The sequence below is a fragment of the Camelina sativa genome, chromosome 12 (genome assembly GCF_000633955.1).
Source record: "Camelina sativa cultivar DH55 chromosome 12, Cs, whole genome shotgun sequence".
NCBI classification, from domain to species: Eukaryota; Viridiplantae; Streptophyta; class Magnoliopsida; order Brassicales; family Brassicaceae; genus Camelina; species Camelina sativa.
The window spans coordinates 28,363,370-28,384,607 of record NC_025696.1 but is presented as its reverse complement, the minus strand read 5'-3'; the positions used below and the strand labels follow the sequence as shown (position 1 = coordinate 28,384,607).

At 33.5% G+C, this 21,238-nt stretch overlaps 4 protein-coding genes across 7 annotated transcripts; 2 read left to right on the top strand and 2 right to left on the bottom strand.

Moving 5' to 3' along the window:
• LOC104732800 (TMV resistance protein N-like) lies at positions 2,513 to 6,168 on the bottom strand. 3 transcript variants are annotated; one of them, XM_010452384.2, is made up of 5 exons: positions 5,682 to 6,168; positions 4,498 to 5,587; positions 4,097 to 4,399; positions 2,912 to 4,007; positions 2,513 to 2,841 (listed from the first exon to the last, which is right to left on the bottom strand). In XM_010452384.2, exons 1-5 carry the CDS (start codon positions 6,146 to 6,148, stop codon positions 2,801 to 2,803), a joined length of 2,997 nt encoding a protein of 998 aa, XP_010450686.1. In that variant the 5' UTR covers positions 6,149 to 6,168; the 3' UTR covers positions 2,513 to 2,800. The 3 variants fall into 3 exon arrangements, with proteins under 3 accessions (XP_010450686.1, XP_019088914.1, XP_010450684.1); XM_019233369.1 differs by having other exon boundaries at positions 2,513 to 2,834; XM_010452382.2 differs by having other exon boundaries at positions 2,513 to 4,007.
• On the top strand, positions 6,425 to 8,390 carry LOC104732802 (putative disease resistance protein At4g11170). Of its 2 annotated transcripts, XM_019233370.1 has the most exons (2): positions 6,425 to 6,512; positions 7,086 to 8,390. In XM_019233370.1, the coding sequence occupies exon 2, from the start codon at positions 7,162 to 7,164 to the stop codon at positions 8,254 to 8,256; it is 1,095 nt and encodes a 364-aa protein (XP_019088915.1). In that variant the 5' UTR covers positions 6,425 to 6,512; positions 7,086 to 7,161; the 3' UTR covers positions 8,257 to 8,390. The 2 variants fall into 2 exon arrangements, with proteins under 2 accessions (XP_019088915.1, XP_010450687.1); XM_010452385.2 differs by lacking the exon at positions 6,425 to 6,512 and having other exon boundaries at positions 6,780 to 8,390.
• LOC104732799 (CASP-like protein 4A1) lies at positions 9,407 to 11,791 on the top strand. Its single transcript, XM_010452381.2, has 3 exons — positions 9,407 to 10,068; positions 10,708 to 10,843; positions 11,350 to 11,791. Exons 1-3 carry the CDS (start codon positions 9,551 to 9,553, stop codon positions 11,542 to 11,544), a joined length of 849 nt encoding a protein of 282 aa, XP_010450683.1. The 5' UTR covers positions 9,407 to 9,550; the 3' UTR covers positions 11,545 to 11,791.
• Positions 12,316 to 15,135, bottom strand: LOC104732798 (apoptosis-enhancing nuclease-like). The gene is made up of 6 exons (XM_010452380.2): positions 15,113 to 15,135; positions 14,702 to 14,853; positions 14,474 to 14,604; positions 13,696 to 14,123; positions 13,461 to 13,541; positions 12,316 to 12,596 (listed from the first exon to the last, which is right to left on the bottom strand). Exons 1-6 carry the CDS (start codon positions 15,133 to 15,135, stop codon positions 12,356 to 12,358), a joined length of 1,056 nt encoding a protein of 351 aa, XP_010450682.2. The 3' UTR covers positions 12,316 to 12,355.

Here is a 21,238-nt window from a genome sequence, read left to right as displayed (position 1 = left end):
GAAACATAATTGTTACCGTTATTCATTCAATCCCAAAGGGAGATAACGAGTAGAAGCTCATAAACCTAATAGATGAATAAAATAGGCTAATCAAATACAAGTTTACAACAAACATAGATAGATATATTGGAAAAACATAAATCATTGTTGGTAGATCCATAGGAGCTTAAAGACTGTAACACCTACGTTTGCGGAAAGGTTTAAAAGAATGGATTTGGCCACATATGTCACCAAAATGCACTTATTTTTTTGGTCAAGAGTCCTGAGAGAACTTCATGATGATTGTCGGAACTGTGAGAGTGAGGACAAAACGCAGGCAAAGATCATTTGTTGATTTGTAGGATCAATAAACAAGTTTTTAAAGCCTGTCAGACGTAATAAACTGACCATCGAATATGGGTTTGTCCACGGGCCGGAAATAGATGTAAGGCCCACTCAGGAAGGTTGGTCCATGGACTGAGAGTGGACATGGGCTCACTAAGCAAGGTGGCGGTTGAGGCGTTACAGAGACAGAGGCTACATCATGGTGTGTCAAAGACACTTCTACGAATACAATGGGAAATTTAATATTAATAACTATCAAAAGATTTTGTGACGTTAGAAAAAGGTTTTTCATTTCATTGGTTGTCGGAACAAGCCATTTTAAGATAGCAAAAAGATGTGAACATGTTCTCTCCACACAGGAGGAGGGCAGATTCGAGGTTCTCTCTATGGTGGAGAAGGTTATCTCCCCAAGGTTATCTCCCCAAGGGAGGAAGGTGGAGGAGGTTGGATGCAAGATTATCTCCCCAAGGGAGGAAGGCGGAGCGAAGGTTCTCTTCATGGAGGAGGAGGTTGGACGCAAAGTTCTTTCCATAAGGGATAAAGGCGGAGCCGAGGTTTTCTCCATGGTTGTCATATATTATTGTAATGATACATCATTGATTAGTATATTATGCAATATATTTTATTTTCAAAATGTTTTTGAGCCATCAATTTTAGTAATTAAAAAACTATGCAGAAGTGAAAGTAAAATAGTTGGCTTAATGTATTCATATAGACATTTTCTAGGTGATGATAAAGAATATATTTGTAACATAGAGTATATATAGGTGTAAAAATATACTTTCTAATAACATACATAAAAGATTTCTAAATGGATACAAATCAGTGTATTATTACAAAAATAAAATTTATAAATAACATATTACAAATTTTAATATATTTTTATTAAATTTAATTTAATTTATAAAACTTTAAACCCGCACATCGGGCGGGTCCTCATCTAGTTAACAATATAAAACTTACAAAATAGATGTCTTTTCTCAAGCCATCATATTTAGCATATGATTTTATTACATTATATTTTATCTAAATTTTTTTTACAAAAACAATTATATAATTATATTTTATATAAAAATTACAATATAATTAAACTGAATTTCAACTCGTGCTCTCTTAATTTAGTACAACAATATACTGTATGGAGTATGGACGATACTTGGAAAAAATTGAAACTTTAAACGAAACCCACCGTCTATTTCAAGAGAAACTCATTAATTTACCTTTATCAAACATAAACATAAGAAGCAGGTCCCTGAGCGACGAGCATATTGCCGGAGAATTCATTCACGCTGATTTCTCCTATGGTTCCGCATCAGCAATCGAAACAAGAAAAATGAATACGAAACCGGAAACCCAATCTCAATCACGTAAACCGAAACGAACCCGAAGCTACAAAGAAAAAGATTAACCGGAAATAACCGAATTAATTTCGGTCATATATACGGTTTAACGAAATTAGGATTTGGTTCGGATTCGGTTTTTGGGTTTAAATTCTAAAACTTCTAAATCGTGCCGTTTACTCTCTGTATCATCTTCTCCTCGTCTCCATTTAATGGCTAAATCTCTCCTTCTGGCCTTCGTCTTCAAGCTCTCCGTTTCCGGCGTGACTGAGCTATGGTCTGGTACAGTCTCCGCCTCTGTTTCATCGGAGTCTAGGAATCTGGTTTCCGGCTATAATGGTTGAATTGGATGAACGTCTAATTCGATGAAGGTTCGTGGAATTGGATGTAATGGTTGAATTGGATGAACGGCTTAATTGGATAAACCCTAAATCCGATTTCCAATTAGAAGGTTTCTATGAATCGGGTCAAGATTAGAGTGACGAGTTTGATTGCTTTCCTTTTTTTCTTTTTTACTCTTTTGAGTCTTAATTGGAAATTTGGATTGTCAACCAACAGTTAGAGATGGTTTCTCCTGATTGTTATGAAAGAGATGGTTACAATAAGACTGATTCATATGTATAGCAAAAACAGGAAATGCGTAGTGAGAAATCAGAAATGGACCACATTGACTCTCTAAGGAGGTAATTGTTTTCAACTCTCTTTTTTTCTTTTCCATTCTTGGTAGTTATCAGAAAAATCTCGACTTGTTAGAAAAATAGATGTTAGGAATGGTTGAGTAGACTGCTCTTATGAAAAGTTAGTAACATAGCTTGAACACATATCTGATAAATCTTGAGAGAAGCTAGTGTTACTAATATCTGGAAACTTTGTTTATTAAGAACTTCTTGTGTTACATTGCGGTTATAGACACCTCTACATGGTCCTTCAGGCATATCTAGCTTGACATGGGTATCAATATGGTGAAAAATCTCTTCATACAGATATTTTACAAACTCATAAACCTAGCTGTTCCCACGGGATCAAATTGAAAAGAAGAATCATCAAGAGTAGTGTGTAGGAATAACTAGAAATGTGAGCAGCATAGGAACTTGGGCAGACGACTCTTACTGCCTTGGCGTTCGTAACTCAGCATCTCAGTTTCTTGGAAGCTGGCAACCTGCGGCCGTGCTGGTACCTAAAAAAGAAGGAAGGTGATGTAGAGACTAAATAGACAATACTAGAGAGAATGAGAGATGGGTCAAGACCAGAATATTCATTTAGCCTTCCTTTAAAATGTTCTAAAGCATCAGCGTCAAGAGAATCACAACCCTCTGCATCGAGAAACTGAAGGCTCGGTGGAAGTTCTTCCAGTGATTTGAGTTTCTTGCAGTTATTGAGGCAGATAGTTACCAATGAGGTAAGATCTCTGATGCTTGCTGGCAGTGTCTTAAAGTCATGGCTGCTCAGATCTAAATATGTCAACTTCGTGAAGTGACTAAGCTGATCGGACAGTGACATCACATTCTTGCAGTTGTCAAGGCAAAGCTCAAGCAAACAGTATATGCCCGGATCTTGACTTGCATCAGAGGGTTTCACCAACGATCTGAGGCTCCTACAGTTGGAAAGAGTGAGTGACTGCACCTGAGTTAGCTCGGGCAATTCCTTAAGTTTGCTGCAGTTTCGAAGACAGAGAGTTTTCAACCGGGAAAGTTTATTCATATCTTCTGGTAACCTCTCAATATCATTTCCGCTGAAATCCAATCTTTCTAAGAATTCAAAGTGACCAATCCCATCTGACAGCTTTAGGATATTTAAGTTGACTAGCTTTAGCTCTTCCAGGCCAGGTATATGTGGAAAACTCTGAAAGGTGGTGACAGGTTGCCTGTTCTCTTTGTAGCTGAACCTCCTGATATTGAGCGAAGTAGATTTGTTGAACACGGAGGTGAGTCGAGGAGCTTGGTGGACACTTACTGTCTTTGTACCATGGATCTTTTGCTCAGAACTAAAGGAGAAGTATTCAGCATATCCTTCACAATCTGCAAAAACACGAAATTTAATGTCTCCCGTGATCGATATATTCATAAGTTGCATTTCCACTCTTCCAATTGGGAACTCCAGTGTAATACGTTGCATCTGAGACACATTCCCTATAACAACACCCAAGGGACTCTTAGGCCCACCGTAGTATGATAGAGTAAGCGTGCTTAGGGTAGATCTTTCTCCAATCGACTCTGCAATTCCTTTTAGTCGCTTGCATTTTTCTAGCATCAACTCGTCAAGCTTCTGGCACATTGAAAGATCTGGAAGTTCTTTGAGATTCTTAGATCCCGTCACATCCAGTTTTTTCAAATTACTGAACTTCTGAGGAACATACAACAGAGAATAGTTGGATTTTGCAAGTTGCTATAGCAAAAACATTAACACATAGTCAAAATCATAGGCAAGGTTACCAGTGCTCCACTCCAAAGTGTTTCTAGGTTGCTGTGACGCAGATTGAGTTCCACAAGACCAAATGTATTAAAGTTGAGAGGCAATGTGCTCAATGGAAATGCATCCCAGTGGAGTAAACTACAGTTCATGGAAGGGTAATGATCGCCAGGAATCACCTGCAGCCTCGATTCTCCGTTGTCAACATGCTTGTAAACCTTGACAAACCTAAGTTTATACATTTTACCAAAAACACCGGTCTCCATCGAAAATGCACTTGTCATTTCACATGTGTGTAGGGAGATGCTTTCAGTTTGGCCTATTCCCTGTTGATAGAAACTAGTTAAGCCAGCTGGCGTAAATAGAAACATAAACACATTAGCAGGATGACAAGACGAGTATCAAAGATTAAGTAGATACTTACTTCTCGGTAATCGAGTGTGTCATGAATTTTCTCAGGATCCCCGATGAATTTTCCACTGTCAAGCATAATTTCCCTTCCCATCTGTTCAACCAACTTATGCAGGACTACAAATCCATTACTTGTTATATCAATGAGAGATTTCTCTGCTAAAACTCTCATCCACAAGTTACTTTCAAGTGTGCCAATAGCAAGTAGTGAAGTGACTCGCCTGAAAGTGTCTCCATTAAAGAGGCATGCAACATGAAGAAAAGCATTCTGATGTGCTTTTGCTAAGCCTTCGTAGCTAATTTTCAAGATTTCTGTTATATTCTCGTCAGGAGTACATTCAAGTCCACATACTGCTTCTTCCCATTCCTCAGGAGAGTTGGCCCTTCCACGGAGAAATAAGGCATACGCTTGAATTGCGGAAGGAAGCCCGTGAGCAAGCTGAGCTGCTCGGTGTGTGAGATGGTCAAATTCAACTGAAGAAGGACTACCTCCTTCAAAAGCAATCTGTTTAAACATCTGCAGGGAATCCATATCGTCTAAACACTTACCCTCATAAATGGCTTTCACTCCACAACTATTGAGTAAGCCCCTGTCTCGGGTGGTTATGATGATTCGGCTCCCATGACCAAACCATCGTGTCTCTTTTGCCAGAGCATGGATCTGCACCAAATTATCCACACCATCTAGCACAAGAAGAACCTTGTGGTTTCCCAGTCTTGCCGCTATAACCTCGCGCCCAGCTTCCACGCTCCACGGCGTAATATCATCACCAAGGGTATTGTAGAGAAGTTTGTTTTGCAAATGCAGTAGATCAAGGTCTTTATAGATACCCTTGATGTCTTCTGTAAAATACCTGGTTGTAAAATGAGATGAGAGCTGGTCATAGAGACACTTGGCGATGGTGGTTTTGCCAATGCCTCCCATTCCCCATATTCCAATCATACGAACCTCATCATTATCGGAGTCCATCTTCAAGAGAGACTTGAGACCTTCCATGTGAGTATCTACCCCAACAATATTTCTGAAGTCTATCTTTTGCATCATCGCCTTGCGCTTTGAAATATCTTCGACAATTTTTCGAACCATAGTTGCCTCATCAATACTGAAATCGAAAAAGAACACAAGTATAATTAACTTTCTCCGAAGCTGGTTATGCATACTATAAGATTCAGGTTTCTTTGAGGAAACATACATACCACTGTCCAGATGCCACGCCTGAAAGATCGGCTATCATTTTAAGAGCTTCTCTCCACTTGGGAACCTTATCTGCCATTTGTGGATCACGTTCGTACCCTTCTAGATCGAAACTTCCTTGCTGGTGCCTCACGTCAGAGGGGTCTACTCTATAGAAGACGGGAAAGACACCAATTCTTCCTTCCACCTGAAGCTTCATTATCATTTGGAGCTCCATTAAGCACCACCTTGAAGTAGGGTAGTTCTCTGAGAGAACCACGACAACGAAATCCGAACCTTCAATTGCTCTGTGGAGTTCCTCAGAGATGTGATCGCCTAGCTCAAGCCTTTTGTCGTCTTTAAAGGTAGCAATTCCTCTGCTAGCAAGAGCTGCGTACAAATGGCTAACGATAGAATGTCGGGTGTCTTCTCCTCGGAAACTGAGGAAGACATCATAGTTGGATGCACGAGATGCAGATGAGGAAGCCATTGTCGGAAAAACTTGGTTAAGAAGAGGCTCAAAAATCTTTTCTTTAAGTTTCGATGCTCTGTTTTAACACATCATGGGATTTCAAACGGAAAGAAAAAAGCAAGACTTGTTTAAACACATATTTAGTTTCAGCGTGTTTTGCTAGAATATAGTTCTCTCTCTTACCGTTCGAGTCTGGACGAAGGTTGGTGATGGAGATGGCTACAGTAGAATTAGGACCCTTGAACTCACTTTACTTATTGGATTGCAGAGCACTTGATGGGAAGACACATAAAGGCATCGATACAGAAGAAGCAGCTGAAATCAAGTCTCTTTCCATTATCGCTTGCTTTTGATTTCCCTTTGGCCAGGTCTTCACTTTCAGGTATTTTAGAATTTTTTTATCTCTCAAGCTAGTGGATCGTGTCTTGGAGCGGTGAGTCTTTGTTTTTGTTATGTCTTTTTATCCCGGAGTATGTATCAGTTCGGCCAAAAATATATATATATATATATATATATATATATAAAGAACCAAATGCCACTTTTTATGCTGTCAGTTTGATAGAAAATTATTTAAAACTTTGAAATCAATCACTGTTTTGTTTTATTTGAATATTTCTAAGTAAAGTTTTTGTCTTTCTTTGACTTGTTTGTTTCGCACTAGTAGTGTTTAGTGTTTTTTAAGTGGTTTGTTTGGTTGTAATGTTGTTTCACAACTGTAGTTTTTTAATTGGTATTGAATCCGGGAGTTAGTATTCATACCAGCAGCATTAGTTTTTCTTCTTTGTTGTTGTTGGAACTTGGAACCAAACCAAATGTCTTCTTCTTCATCTTCTACTTCTTTTTTGTTGCTTGGAAGGGAGGTGGATGTCTTCCTGAGTTTCTGCTGCCAGACTAGGCATGGATATTTTCAAAACATTTTGATTACATATGGCATTAAAACTTTTTTATCCTACAGATGCTTGGAGACGAGATTCGGACCAATTAGTCAACGGACAGTCAAGGCTTTGGAAGAGGCGAGAGTCGCGGTCGTTATGACGTCTGGGACGAAACCTTGTACCATCGGGTTCCTAGAGGAGCTCATAGTAATACTCGAATTCCAAGAAAAAGGTTCACTCATTGTCATACCCATTTTTTTTACGGATAACTCTTGTAATGCGGAGGAAATATGCCAACAATATCCAGAGAAGGCTCCAAGTTGGAGACGTGCACTTACCAAATTGACCAACATTGCAGCCGAGTATCAGTTTTCTCAGAATCCTGCAGGTATGGGGCTGTTAGATTGGTTCAAAAAAATTGCTCATGACATATCTCTTGTCTCTCTCTACTCCACATCAAACGGTTTAGATGGCCTTGTTGCAATGGATCGTCACATGAAAGTGGTTTATGACTTGTTGGATTTAGAAGTTGACAAAGTGGTTCGTACCATTGGCATTTGGGGCAGTGGTGGTGTTGGGAAGACAACACTTGCAAGGTACATTTATGCCGAGATCTTTGTCAAATTTCAGACATGTGTTTTCCTAGATAATGTTGAAAACATTGAAGACAAGGTTCTTAAGTTCGAAGGGGAAGAAGATCCAACGGTAGTAACGTGTTCAGATCACGACTGGCATGAAATTGCCAAAGCAAGGCGTAAACACCGGAAAGTTCTCCTTATCGCTGATGATGTGAACAGCATCGAACAAGGGAAGTGGATCATTGAATACGCTAACTGGTTTGCTCCAGGAAGCAGAGCCATTCTTATTAGCCAGAACAAGAATTTGCTTGTTGACGCTGGAGTGAAGCATGTGTATGAAGTCAGATCTCTAAGATATGATGAAGCTCTTCAACTCTTCTCTCAATTTGCTTTCAATCAGTCTTATCCACCTTCTGATTTCGAACAGCTTGCAGTTCGTGCTGTCCATCTCGCAGGCTTTCTTCCTTTGGCCCTTAGACTGCTAGGGTCGTTTTTAGCTGGTAAAGGTCGAGAAAACTGGTTAGCTGCACTGTTCAAACTCAAGGCAAAGCTAGGTGGAAATATAATGGAAGTGTGGAAACTTATGGAGCCATCAGGAGATAGAGGTCAAGAGGAGTGGGAACCTGCTGCAGACATAATGGAAGGGAACGAATCATCCGAAGACGAGACATAATAGTCGTATGACGAGTCACCTGTACCATTTCCCTTTCATCTGTTTCGTTTCTTTGACGATTATATGAGTGTGAAGCTTGCAAACATTGGTATTCAATACCTTCTATTGTTACTATTAGTAGATTATAATTTTCAGCACAGAGAATCACTGAAACAGAGTTGAAAACAGAGAAAAGCTATTGTGCAGGACTCAGAGCTTAGCCACACATGATCAAGTGTCAAGATAGTTAAATAGCTCGATTTTCTTCAATCACTAACGACGTCTGCAAATTAATTTATCCATAAAAGGATTGAGCTATAAGGTTGAATCTAGCTTGAATCAAGATAGAATTGTATCCTCTCAAAATAAATTTGCAAAAACAAACTGCATACACACAATTCTAAGTATTTTGAGAGGGACATAGTTTTACAGAAGAACAACCTGCAGAAACAATACCATAATACCAACTGTAGAAACAATCTTGAGAATAACTTTTTAAGCTAGCCACAGTTAAGAAAAAGCATATACAATCTTGTTCAGATACTCACCTATAACTCCATCTTTGATGGGTGTAATTTGGTAACTTTTTATTCGTCAAAACAGAGGATGTTGTTAGATACTTGTCATGCGTTATGCAAAATCCCATAGAAATAAAGTAAACATGTATGAAAACGCAAGAAACGACTAAACAATGGGTATAGTATTTCGAAAATAATAGACAAGATTGGTTGAATTAAGATATAACAACAACAACAACAACACACAATACATAAGATTCTTACAGCTACCAAATTAAAGAGATGTTCCTAAACAAAAAGTAGATAAGGTAAATATCGCATGGTGATTTTTTTTTTTTGTTAATCGGCTTTGTGAAAAAAAAAGATGATGAAGAAGAATGAATTGGAGATATATTAGGCATATTGGTCGATAGCTAGGGTTAGATACGATTTCCATATTTTATTTTTTCATATTTACATATTTTCCAATTAGATACGATTTCCATATTTAAACCGGGTAAGAAAGAATGAACATATAAACCGTAAATAACCAAGCCCAATTGGACAATGATAATTAGTTTATATTTAAACAATAGTTTAGGGTTAAAAGACAAAGAAAAGAATAAAGCTAAGTCCCTTTCTGTAAACACCTGTATTTTAAAGTCACTCACTCTCTCGTCTTCTTCCCCAATTGATTCCCCCATTGACCAGAAGAGAGCAGAGACAGTTGCAAGAGCTTACTTCATCACTTCCGCTGTCAGACAAAATTAAAAAATAATTTATTTATTTAATAACAAACCCACAAAATATCTACGAAAATGGACGAAGAAGAGAAGAAGAAGAAGAAGAAGAAGCAACAACAACAACACAAGTCTTCTCAATCTACAAAACCTCCGGTTCAATCTCGTTCACCACTCAACCTCGTAGAGATGTCTTCAAGATCATCGCTTCACTCATTACCACAAACAACGGTTGACTCACCTCCTGATTCGCCCACCGTGTCTTCAATCCCCGATAGCCATGGATCTTCGCCTCACACGATTGTTCCCACTCCTTCCTTAGCTTCCGTCGCGACTAAGACAGAGACTCCTTTTATGGTTACGAACGGAGATCTCGTTGAGGATGACCTGAAGATTGGTGAGAGTAGGAGACAGCTGAGGCCGCCGCCGAGCTTCTCTACTCCGCGTGAATCGAAATGGGCGAGTTTGATTAGGAAAGCTTTGCTTGGGTTTAGGGTTACTGCTTTTGTTTCGTGTCTCGTTTCGTTTTCAGTTATGGTTGCTGATAGAGATAAAGGATGGGCTCGTGATTCTTTCTACAACTACAAAGAGTTCAGGTTAAAAAGTTTCAAACTTTTTAGTATCTGAAGATGTTTTCAAGGAGCACTAGCTTTTAAATAGTTACCTAGCTCCTAAGACTAAGTTTAGATTTGGTTCTGTGAAATTTGAAATTGCTAATAAAGTTTTCCAAGGTTTGATTTTTATCGGAGTGTCAAGTATATTTGGCTAGATGACTCTGAGTTGGTTTAGTCACTAAGTGTCAAGTATATTTGGCTTGATTAGCCATTGATGTCCATGTCCTAGATTGTGATATGTTATTAGTACCTTTAAATCTAAGTTTAGGTTTGGTTCTCGTCTGAGCTCAATATGTTTCTTGCTAGATGAATTTGCTCTCACTGGTCAAATTACTGTGTGAAATTTGAAGTTGCTGACGAGACTAAGTTTAGGTTTTGATTTTTATTTGAGGTCAAAAATATTTGGCTAGATTATTCTGATTTGGTTTGCTCTGTTTGAAATTTTGAAGCTTTCTGATGAAATTAGCCACGTAAGTCGTTTAGAGCTAATGTGGTTATCTAATGACTTGGTCTAGTTATAACAGTTTCTCTTTGCTTTACCTTTAAAACTGCTAAACTTTCCTGTAAATGTTTCCTAGAGTTGATTTATTCTTGTGTGTTTTTCTGCATTTTTGGTTGCAGGTTCTGTTTGGCTGCGAATGTGATTGGTTTTGTCTACTCAGGTTTTATGATATGTGATCTTGTATTCCTGTTATCTACTAGCATCCGGAGATCCCGACATAACCTGCGGCATTTCTTGGAATTTGGTCTTGATCAAGTATGTTCCTTTCTGCCTCTCTTTGTTTGGAAAACTCTGTACTTGTAATCAATCAAATGCTTAGCCAATGTCTGAAACTTGATGCTATAGAACTAGCGAGAAGGTGAGACTGGATTTTTTTATTAGTAAGTCTCATTGGTCTTTTCTGAATACTGATAGACTTCATCCTTGTCAATTATCTTATGGGTTACCTAACCTTACCTTTTACCTTTCTTAAGAACTTTACCAAAGACACTGTGTTATTTGAAAGAATGAAACACCTCAAGATGCTTGAAGTCTTAAAGTATATAACCAAAGATATAATTAGTTTCATCATGTGAACTAATCTTATCTGATTCATGTGCATACTTCAGTATTTGTCTCTGTTTAGTGACATATCATTGATGTTACCGCTCTAGTGATCCATTAAAGTTTATTTCGTCCAGGCTTATAATCCCTTGAATTTGAACTCAACTCTATTCCCGTTACATTCTTAAGAGTTTAAAGTGATATTTCGATGATGCCAGATGCTAGCATATCTTCTTGCATCGGCTTCAACTTCAGCTTCGATCCGTGTAGACGATTGGCAATCAAACTGGGGAGCAGACAAGTTCCCAGACTTAGCTAGAGCATCTGTCGCACTGTCTTACGTCTCCTTTGTCGCATTCGCCTTCTGCTCCTTGGCCTCCGGTTATGCTCTCTGTGCACTCCGGTCCATCTAAACTAAAAAAAAGCGCAAGCTCGAGAGAAAGATTCTCATTTCCTTGACTCTTGAAACTATATCCTTGACCCTAAACTCTCTAAAGTCTAAACGATGTGGAGTGTCCAGTTTCTGATTTTTAAAAGAAACTTTTAAATTTTATGGTGGACTGGACGATATTCCATCTTGTAAAAGATGGTGTGGATGCTCGTTTACATCACTTATATAGTTATCATAGATCTAAGAAAAGCAATATGATGACATCTTCTCATTGAATTTTTGATTTAGTGCGAACACAATTTGTCGTTAGATGCTTACATTTAAGATAAATAAACCAAGCATGAGTGAATATGTAACTGAATACATGTAATAACGATGATACAAGAATGCAAACTTTGATGATTTTGCAGTCTTGCATCTAGTGTTACCTAAATATTTATCGCAAACCTCTGATGTAAAAGTATGTGGCAAAACAATTTGACTGTCAAAAAAAAAAAAAAAATTTGGCAACTAATCTCAAAGTAAAAAGGTTAATGTTAAGCTACATAATTATTTTATATGAAAATGAGGAGTAGTGCCAACTAATCTCAAAAGTATGTACTACTTTAAGATTAAACCACCAAGATATAAAGTGACCAAACACATATTGACATATAGGAAACAAAGAAGTTTACCAATTAGTATTACTTTAAAAAGGCGTACAAATGCGATCATTTCTATCTCATTAATTACCAACATAATCACTAATCAAGACCATTTTTATTCGATTTTGTATATCCTTGCATCCATTTTATTTTCGTAGATGATCAAGCACCATAAATAACTTTAATGCTTCAAGAAACCGAGTCCAAGCACCAGCAGTAGTAGTCTGAACGTGAAAGATCGAGCAATTCCTCCGGAGACATCCTCTCTAGCTCATTCTGCCTCCACGCCCCATAGTTGTTGCGGTTCTGCGGGTCCGAGGCTAGTGGATAAGCCTCGATCCTGTGTTTCTGATACCGCATTCTTGTGTATAGCCTCATGGTCGCGACGCAATCCTCATAAGGATCTTGTATACCCACATGAATATCATACCTTTACAAGGTCAAGTAAGATGAAAATTACTATTAAAGGTAATTATTTCAGATCTTAAAAATTTTAACTATAAAGGAAAAACCAAACCTCTATGCCCTGAAAATTTAATATAAATCATAAATCTTTAATATTAACCATTAAAACCTAGCCAAAATAGTGTATTTCATTAGTTTTTATATAAAAATCAGCTATTATTTACAAAAGTAATAAACTAATTTTTTTTTTTGAATGAATGTAAAATTTATTCATAAAAAAAGTTTGTTTACATCAAGTGCAACAGTTCTGAGAATATAGTTCAGATTTCAAGTTCATGGACTTCTTTAGGAAAAATTAAATAAACTAGACTTTTCAGTTTTGGTTATAAAAGTAAGGATAAACTTTTGGTTATGCATGAATCAATGATATAAAATATGAGGTAGAGAGTAGAGACAGATAAATCAAACTTTGATATGGACGAGATATTCCTAAGATTATCATCGCTTGATTTTATTCGAATTTTTAAGAAACTTTTTAAGCTATACGCATGTCGTATACGTCGATCAAAAACACTTATAATGATGTCAAAAGTATCCATCGGATACCTCCTTTACGAGCTTAGTAGCTCGTAGTTGTTGCGTCCGAATATCATCACATACGAGGTTTTTTATTATTATTTACAAACAAATATATTTATGCATTCATGGTTTAGTAGATATACTATATTTCTTCAAGTTGAATCATTAATTTAAGATAATCATGGAATATTGGAAAGTCGAATTATTCGATATGATCAATTAGTACTCCTTTTCAGTAATTTATAATATCATATGGAGATGGAGAATGCTAACTTGCTAACTATGGAAATTACAAACACAAAAAACTTACCCGAGATAGGCTTGCGTTAAGTACTTGAGAGAGTTGCTTAGCTTGCTTGATTTCATCAATGGAGGGTATTCCGCAGTATCTCTACGAAAAAAAAAAAGACATTATATACTCTAATATATTCATATGAATTCATATAAAATATATAGTGGTAAGTTTAATTCATATAAAATATATAGTGGTAAGTTTTTCTATCATGAAAGACATATATGTGTCTAGCAAAAGTATTTTTATTTACCTTATCATGGAAGAGGAATATTCAAGTTGAAGAGAGTCAAGATGGTTATCAAGTCCATGTCCGACTAGAATCCTTGCTTTCCCATTTCTTGGACGAATCTTCCACATTGGTTCTCCATTACAAAGAAACTCTTGAATCTTTCTCTGTGCGTGCTTCAATGGCATTGCATCCCGTAGATTCTCAGGTCTTATCCCTGTTGTCTGATACCTATAATTCGTTACGGGCATCGTTGGCTTCACGTAAGTGTGGAACACAACGTTTTCACTCTCATCCGTAATACAAACCCTTGCACATAGGTCAAGCGATCCGTCACTACCTCCTCCAACCATCTTGCATGAGAGAGCGACCACACGAGGTGACCTCGAAGAAGTGTAGTCGATTATAGCGTTGTCTCTTAGGCCTAAAGCCGCCATACGAGTTGTTAATCCCTAATATATCGGAAGAATATTAGTTTTACCGTCTGCATGCATGTACGTTTAATATTAATGCGTTTTTCTTAAACAAGACCATATATATATTAGTAATTTTGTAAAGATGTTGTTATTTTTTTTTGAACAAAGATATTGTTTTCTTTCGGTATATTTTAGATGCAGAAGTTAGATATAAACTAAAGATAAAAGTTCCATCAAAATACTATAAATTGAAAATTAAATACCATATTTTTTAAAAAAAAATTGTTATAAATTATTCTATCACATGGAAGAATAAACATAAACACAAATTTGTTTTCAGGTTTGAAAGAATTAAGACATGTATTTTATGGGAAGATTATAATTACTGAATTAACGTTTGAGAACTGGCATCTCTCTTGATGGATCCTACGAGCGTTGGGGCTTTCGAGGATCGTAAGACAGAATCTGCAGCCACGGATGCTGAAAATGTTCTTACAGTCTGGTTTCGGCAATGGCCCTATACATACAATATAATCCAAAATGTAATGTGAAAAAGGAAATTAAATACGATGTTATAATTAAATTAGACGCTCAATACGTTTCTTATGATATACCAATGAGATGTTCACGGAGGGAGTCAAAAGACCGGCAATGCTTGTTACAAATGCCACAAATAGGTTCATGAACCGAATGATAAGAGATCCTCATGTGTTCCACTAAGTGTTCCTTCTTGTTGAATTGCCTATAACACCCTCCACACTTGTTCCTGTATGTATATATCCAATCATAAATGATTTCATTATTAGAATTAATCTTAGGTAAAATTTCTAACTAAATAAGTTGATTTCAAATTTTACTAGCTAGTTAACATTATGAATTGTTCATGTTCCAAAGAGCCCTTTGCATACATGCACATATTCTCATTGGATATTGGTGGTACGTAACGAAACGCACGTTACGTAGACAAGTGGTGACATAATTATATTGAAATTAAGAAACAAGAATTTACACTAATTTATATATACCTTAGGGTTTCTGAGGACTCCATTGACAATCTATAGTCCATTACAAAAAACAACAAGCTCCAACTTTTCGAGTGAGAATTTGAATAGATAGGTTGTGTTCTTTGTTATTTGTTTTTTTTTTTAATGTCGATCTGTGTGTGGAGATCTGATAATATATATATGAGAATACATGTGCTTATATAGGCAAATCATGGGAATAAAAGAACCAAAAAAATAAAGGCGAAGTTAGATGATTCATTGATTCCCTAACTATTCTGACAGACATACTTCTTTTTGAGGTTTTGTATAAGAGTTATGAAAAAAAAAAAAGTGAAAGAGGAGATGCCTTTCTGTTGTGGTTTCAGTCTAATGTTGTATATGAGATTAATCAGAGATGAAGACAGTTTCTTATTAAGCTTTGTTGGACATTGACTTTGTTTTCGGTCTGAAGGCATGAGTTTGATATCTTATTGTATAAAGTTGAATGCTTAATTTTATAATAATAACTAGGAACCTTTTTTTGTCACAAAATAAAAACTAAAAAATTGTTATTACATATATACAAATTACAAACACCAGATGTAGTATATACTAAAAATAAAAATTATACTAAATAAAAGTAGGAGCTATAAGCTCTTAAGACTGTCCACATATAATTTAAAACAAGCTATCAGAATTCGACACGTCACTCATTAACATTTTATACAATTTCCAGAATTTTCTATATTAAGAATTATTTTAAACAACCTATCATGATTTGACATGTCATTCATTAACATCTTTTAATTTTCCAGATTTTTTTAGAAAAAGGAAAATTTTAAATTTATAGAAATAAAAGAACTATGTACAATATCCCACATCGGGTAGAAAATCTTTAGACAATGGTTCAGAACCAGTATAAATAAGATTGATATGCTTCCAACAACGAATGAGCAGGAAAACTTGATTTATCAGGCATCCAAGTTTAAAAGTTTTATTCGGTTTGATCCGGTTTTTTATTTGATCAAATTAAAACTTTAAAAAGTTTCAAAAAAATATTATAATATTTAAAATTTTTAAAAGTTTAAATATTATAAATATTGAAATTTTAAAAGTTCTTAGCTTTTAAAAAGTTTTTAAATATTATAATTTTTAAATTTTAAAAGTTTAAAATATTATAAATATTGAAACTTCTAAAAGTCTTAGCTTTTAAAAGGTTTCAAAATATTATAGTTTTTAAATTTTAATAATCTTATCATTTAAAAGGTTTTTAAAAAATTATAATTTAAAAATTTTAAAAGTTTAAAATATTATAAATATTGAAACTTTTAATAGGTTCAAATATTAAAAATATTTAAACTTCATTGAATTTTTTTAAATATTACAATTACTTAACCTCCATAGAAATTTTAAAATATTATATCTATACTAATAAAAAGTTGAAGCTATAAACTACTAAAGGTGTCCATATAGGATTTTAAAAAACCAATAAGAATTAGATATTTCACTAATAACATCTATACTAAATAAAAGTAGAAGCTATAAGCTCCTAAGGCTGTCCACCTAGGATTTAAAACATCCAATTGAAATTCGACATGCCACTAATTAACATTTTTTAAAATTTTTAGAATTTTCTATATTAAAATATTTTTTAAACGACAAATCGCGATCATACAACTCAATATTTAACATTTTTGAAATTATGTTAAATTTCTATATTAAAATACTTCTAAATAAGTGTATTTACAACGTCCCAAATCGGCTAGAAAATTTTAGACAATGGCTGAGAACCATTATAAATAAGACTAATATGCTTCCAACTATGAATGAGCAGGAAGTTTGATTTATCAGGCGTCCAAATTTAAAAATTTAAAAAGTTTAAAATATTATAATTATTAAACTTTTAAAAAGTTCAAATATTATAAATATTTAAACTTTATAGGATGTTTAAAAATATTATAAATACCTTCATAGAAAGTTTAAAATATTATAAATATTTAAACTCTATAAGAAGTTTAAGTATTATTAATATTTAACTTTCAAAATATTAAAACATGTTTTTATGTACGACTTTTTAAATGATTTAATATTTTTTCTATAAAATTAAATTTTGGGTCAAAGGAAGAAGGATTGACATCACAAGATCTTGATTTGATGTTATTTGAGTTAAGTTTTGAGGTTTAAAGAAGAAGAATCGATGACAAGCACACTTGTTTTCTTAGCTATACATGTGTTCATATTACTTTCTCTACAAGTAATTTGCAATTTTGTAGTATTAAGGATTTTGGTTTGAAAAGTTTCAATACATGTGGATCTAAAACCGAGTAAGTATACAGGTGAAAGTATCAATAATTGGGTGCATGTAGTGACTAAGCTGGTCCGTAAAATTGCACAAATTTTATGACAAGAGACAATAATTTTGGTATTAGAGTTTGATGGGTTAACAAGTTGTGTGGTAGTCTAAGAGAAATGTTTTAAATGATTATTAAATGGAAGAATGTGAGGAAGCTAATGAGGAAGAGGAAGAAAAAGAGTATAATGAAGAACCGGATTATAAAAGTAACGCTGACATTTATCATGAAAATTTGACAATGAAAATGATATAGATGGTGGTGGTCAATTAAATATGAGAAAACATTAATTTATGATTATAAAAATGTTTTGTTTGTTTGATAGTCAAAGAAATGGTTTAGAATATGTTAGGTAAAAATTTTAACACAAGTAACTTTTATATTTTTTAAAATTAAAATTTTTACCAATCAATTGTAACTTAAAATTTTATATAAGCTAATATTTTATAACTGTCATCAATCATATATAATTTTTACCAAAATAAATCAAATAAATCCACCAGCGTGGATTCAAAACCTAGTAATACTACAAAGTCATGCATATGCCCTTTAACTACCTTATTAGTAAGCTGGACCTAGCAACATGAATGAATCGAGATTCTTCACTAGGTACTATACCAGTGGCTCATATAATCATATCTAGTGGCAAAGCTATAAAATTTTGTTACATATAATATGAACGTTTGGCCTTAGAGATAATAATATAAATATATATATATATATATATATATATATATATATATAAAAAAATCTGATATATCAATTCTTTACAACATACATATTTCGTTATTTCTATAAAACTATATAATTTTCTTGGTTGCCTAAAATTATGCACTTGTGTTGATGTAGTTTCATAAATTTTTTCCTTTTTTAAAAAAATAGGTAGACAAGTTGAATTCAGACACGTATGAAAATTTCAGAATTCAATCGTTTGAAGAGCATGCCAAAAAATTTGCATAAACATTAAACAATCTTTCTAATTTAACGTAACGTTTATTCAAATTGAAATTTAATTTAACTAAAATTATACTAGTACAATACAATCTTACTATTCATGGATCATGCATATTCTGAAGACAATGGTTTGGTTGGTAATCTTTTTGGGTTTCGAGTTTTGTTCTTTTAGCGTTGACACTTTATTCTCAGAGTCATTGCTTTCATTTACGAAGTACTATCATAATTGCCATTATATATACTATTATCTTATATAATTTTCTAACATTCGAACTGTTTCAACATTCTTCTAGGAGAGGCACACTTGGGTTTTCACGTATCTTGGTCTTACAATCTAAGCAAAACTATCTTTTGACCGATATGTGGGCGCCAACTCAAGATTCTGTATATGCATTTTTTTTTTGTTTTTTCATTTCTGCTCCAAAAATATTCTAGTTTTTGTAACAAATTCCATTCAAAAAGAAAAAAATATTCATGAACACAATTTATATGAAAGAAAAGAAAGTAAATGGTCCACTATGGTATAACGCCAAGTATATGCACTCATAACTTTCTTACTCCTATGGTCAAACATAAACTTTGAACATAATTTACAAATAAAAAAAAGTGATTGTCTCTCAAAATAAATGAAATTTAAGATATATATACTAGTTTTTTTTTTTTATCTTGGGTAACATATAAGCGAAAAGAAAAAAAAGTGCTTTGTAACTACTGCCAAAATAGTAGTTTTTTGTTTTTTGTTTTTTTTAAGAGGTAGCTTCTTAAAAGTTTAAAATTTAGTACAATGTAGCTAAATTATTCTTGTTAATTCATTCGTAGAAGACTTTGAAACCCATCAACCACCTCGATGGAGCATCATTGACTGTAGACTTCTTCCAAAAAGCTTTAACGTTCCTTAAATAAGGATATACTAGGATTTTATCCGCGATACACCATATGACTAAATTATAAATTATTGTATTTTAAATAATAATTTTTAGTTTATTTAGTTTTCAAATTCTCAATTAATTAACTTTTGTCTAATTAATTTAGAAATTTTGTTTAGAATTTTTTTTCTTCTTCTTACGTTTTACAAAGTTTATAACATAATTATATTAAATTTGTTATTAGATAGAATATAAAATTCTAGATTTGTTTTGTTCTCTAGAATTAAACAGAGGTATATGCCTATATAGTATGTTAGTGTATATTTTATATGTATTTAATTTTTTTTGGAATATTAAGAATGTGTTATAGTATTTGTCATATTTTGTAGTTCATATACTAAATAATTTATAAGTTAATTTTCAAAACTATGATTACAAATCTATAGTATATATGAGATAAACTAATAGTTTTAGTGTTAGTTCTATAGTCTAAACCCACTATGCTAGGCGGGTGAGACAACATGTTCAAAGATTTTTAATCCGCAAAAACTCATCATACGAAACTCGTGAAATTAAAAATTAGTTTTAAATACGTAATAAAAATAAAAATAAATCTGTTAACAAACAATATCTTTTATATTTTATTATTATTTTTTGAATAAGATATCAAATTGAATGGTAAATATGTTTGTTACCTTTAAAAATCATATAGCTAGTTTTTTTGAATGATTGTTTAAATTTAGAATTTATGTAGAACAATTACGCCGAAATTATTGGCATTTGCTCCGATAATAATTAACCGAATTTATGTAAAACACTTAGTTTCTACAAACTATCTGAATTGTGTATGGAGAAAATATTGTTTTGTAAAATTAGAAACTTAATATTAATTAAATTAATTATAAACTTTATACTTAATGTTAAAGGGAGTGGTTCCAATTGTTTTGAAAATTTATTTAGGATGGGAAATCTTGTTTTAAAAAATAGAAACTTAATATTAATTAACTAAATGAAAAACAAATTAATAATTAATGTCAATGACATACTTGTAAATAAGTATGAACTTCATGATTTATTTCATAAATGTCTCCAAAAATGTATATATAGATATTAGTCTTGTGGAAGACATTCTAAATACATTTTCAGTTTGTAGCTAAATCACCAAATTCTAGTAAGTCAATAAATATATTTTCACATCATTTTCATTAAATTTTCTAATTTAGTTTTATCTAAAACTCTTCATTTATAATTATTATTTATTTAATCATCTATGTTCAACTCATTTCTCTCTTTTTTTTTTTTTCATTAATGTCTATCATATGTCTTTTCTGGTACATTCATCTTTACTTCATTTTCTATACCCTGACCACTATGATACAAATATTCAAACTATCTTGAAGATTTCTTTATAGATTAGAAAATTCTGTTGACGATTAATTTATGGAAATACTATCGACAACATGTTAATCGTTATGAAGATCCAAAAAATCTATACCTGATGCTAGTAAGAATAAACATTTTTTAATGCATCTAGTTAATAGTATTTTTATCTTTTAATATATCAATCGAACCTAAGCTAAACTATTCAAAATGTGCTCCTTGCGCTGATGGGCAAGTCTTTTTAAATAGTTTAACCCAACTGCATGAACAAGACTTCAAAAAAAAAAAAAAACATAATCACCTTCGGTTTATATAATATAATTCTGTATCATTTGAATTCTTTTAAGAGAGAAGATTTGGAACAATCTCCACTAATTCTTTTTTGATTTACATATAAAGTAGAAATGTTTATAATGTTCAATTTCAAATATATTAGAGCATCTCCATCGCTCTCATACTCAAAAGGAGTATCTAACAGAAAACATAATAATATTTTATTGTAATTTAATTTTGTAATTTTTCTTTTCTTTTTTTAGATTGTAACATGCATATGGATCTCTCCATGGTTTCTCAAAAGTTTTGAAACTCTTTGTTCTCACTCCTAGGAGATGCCAAAC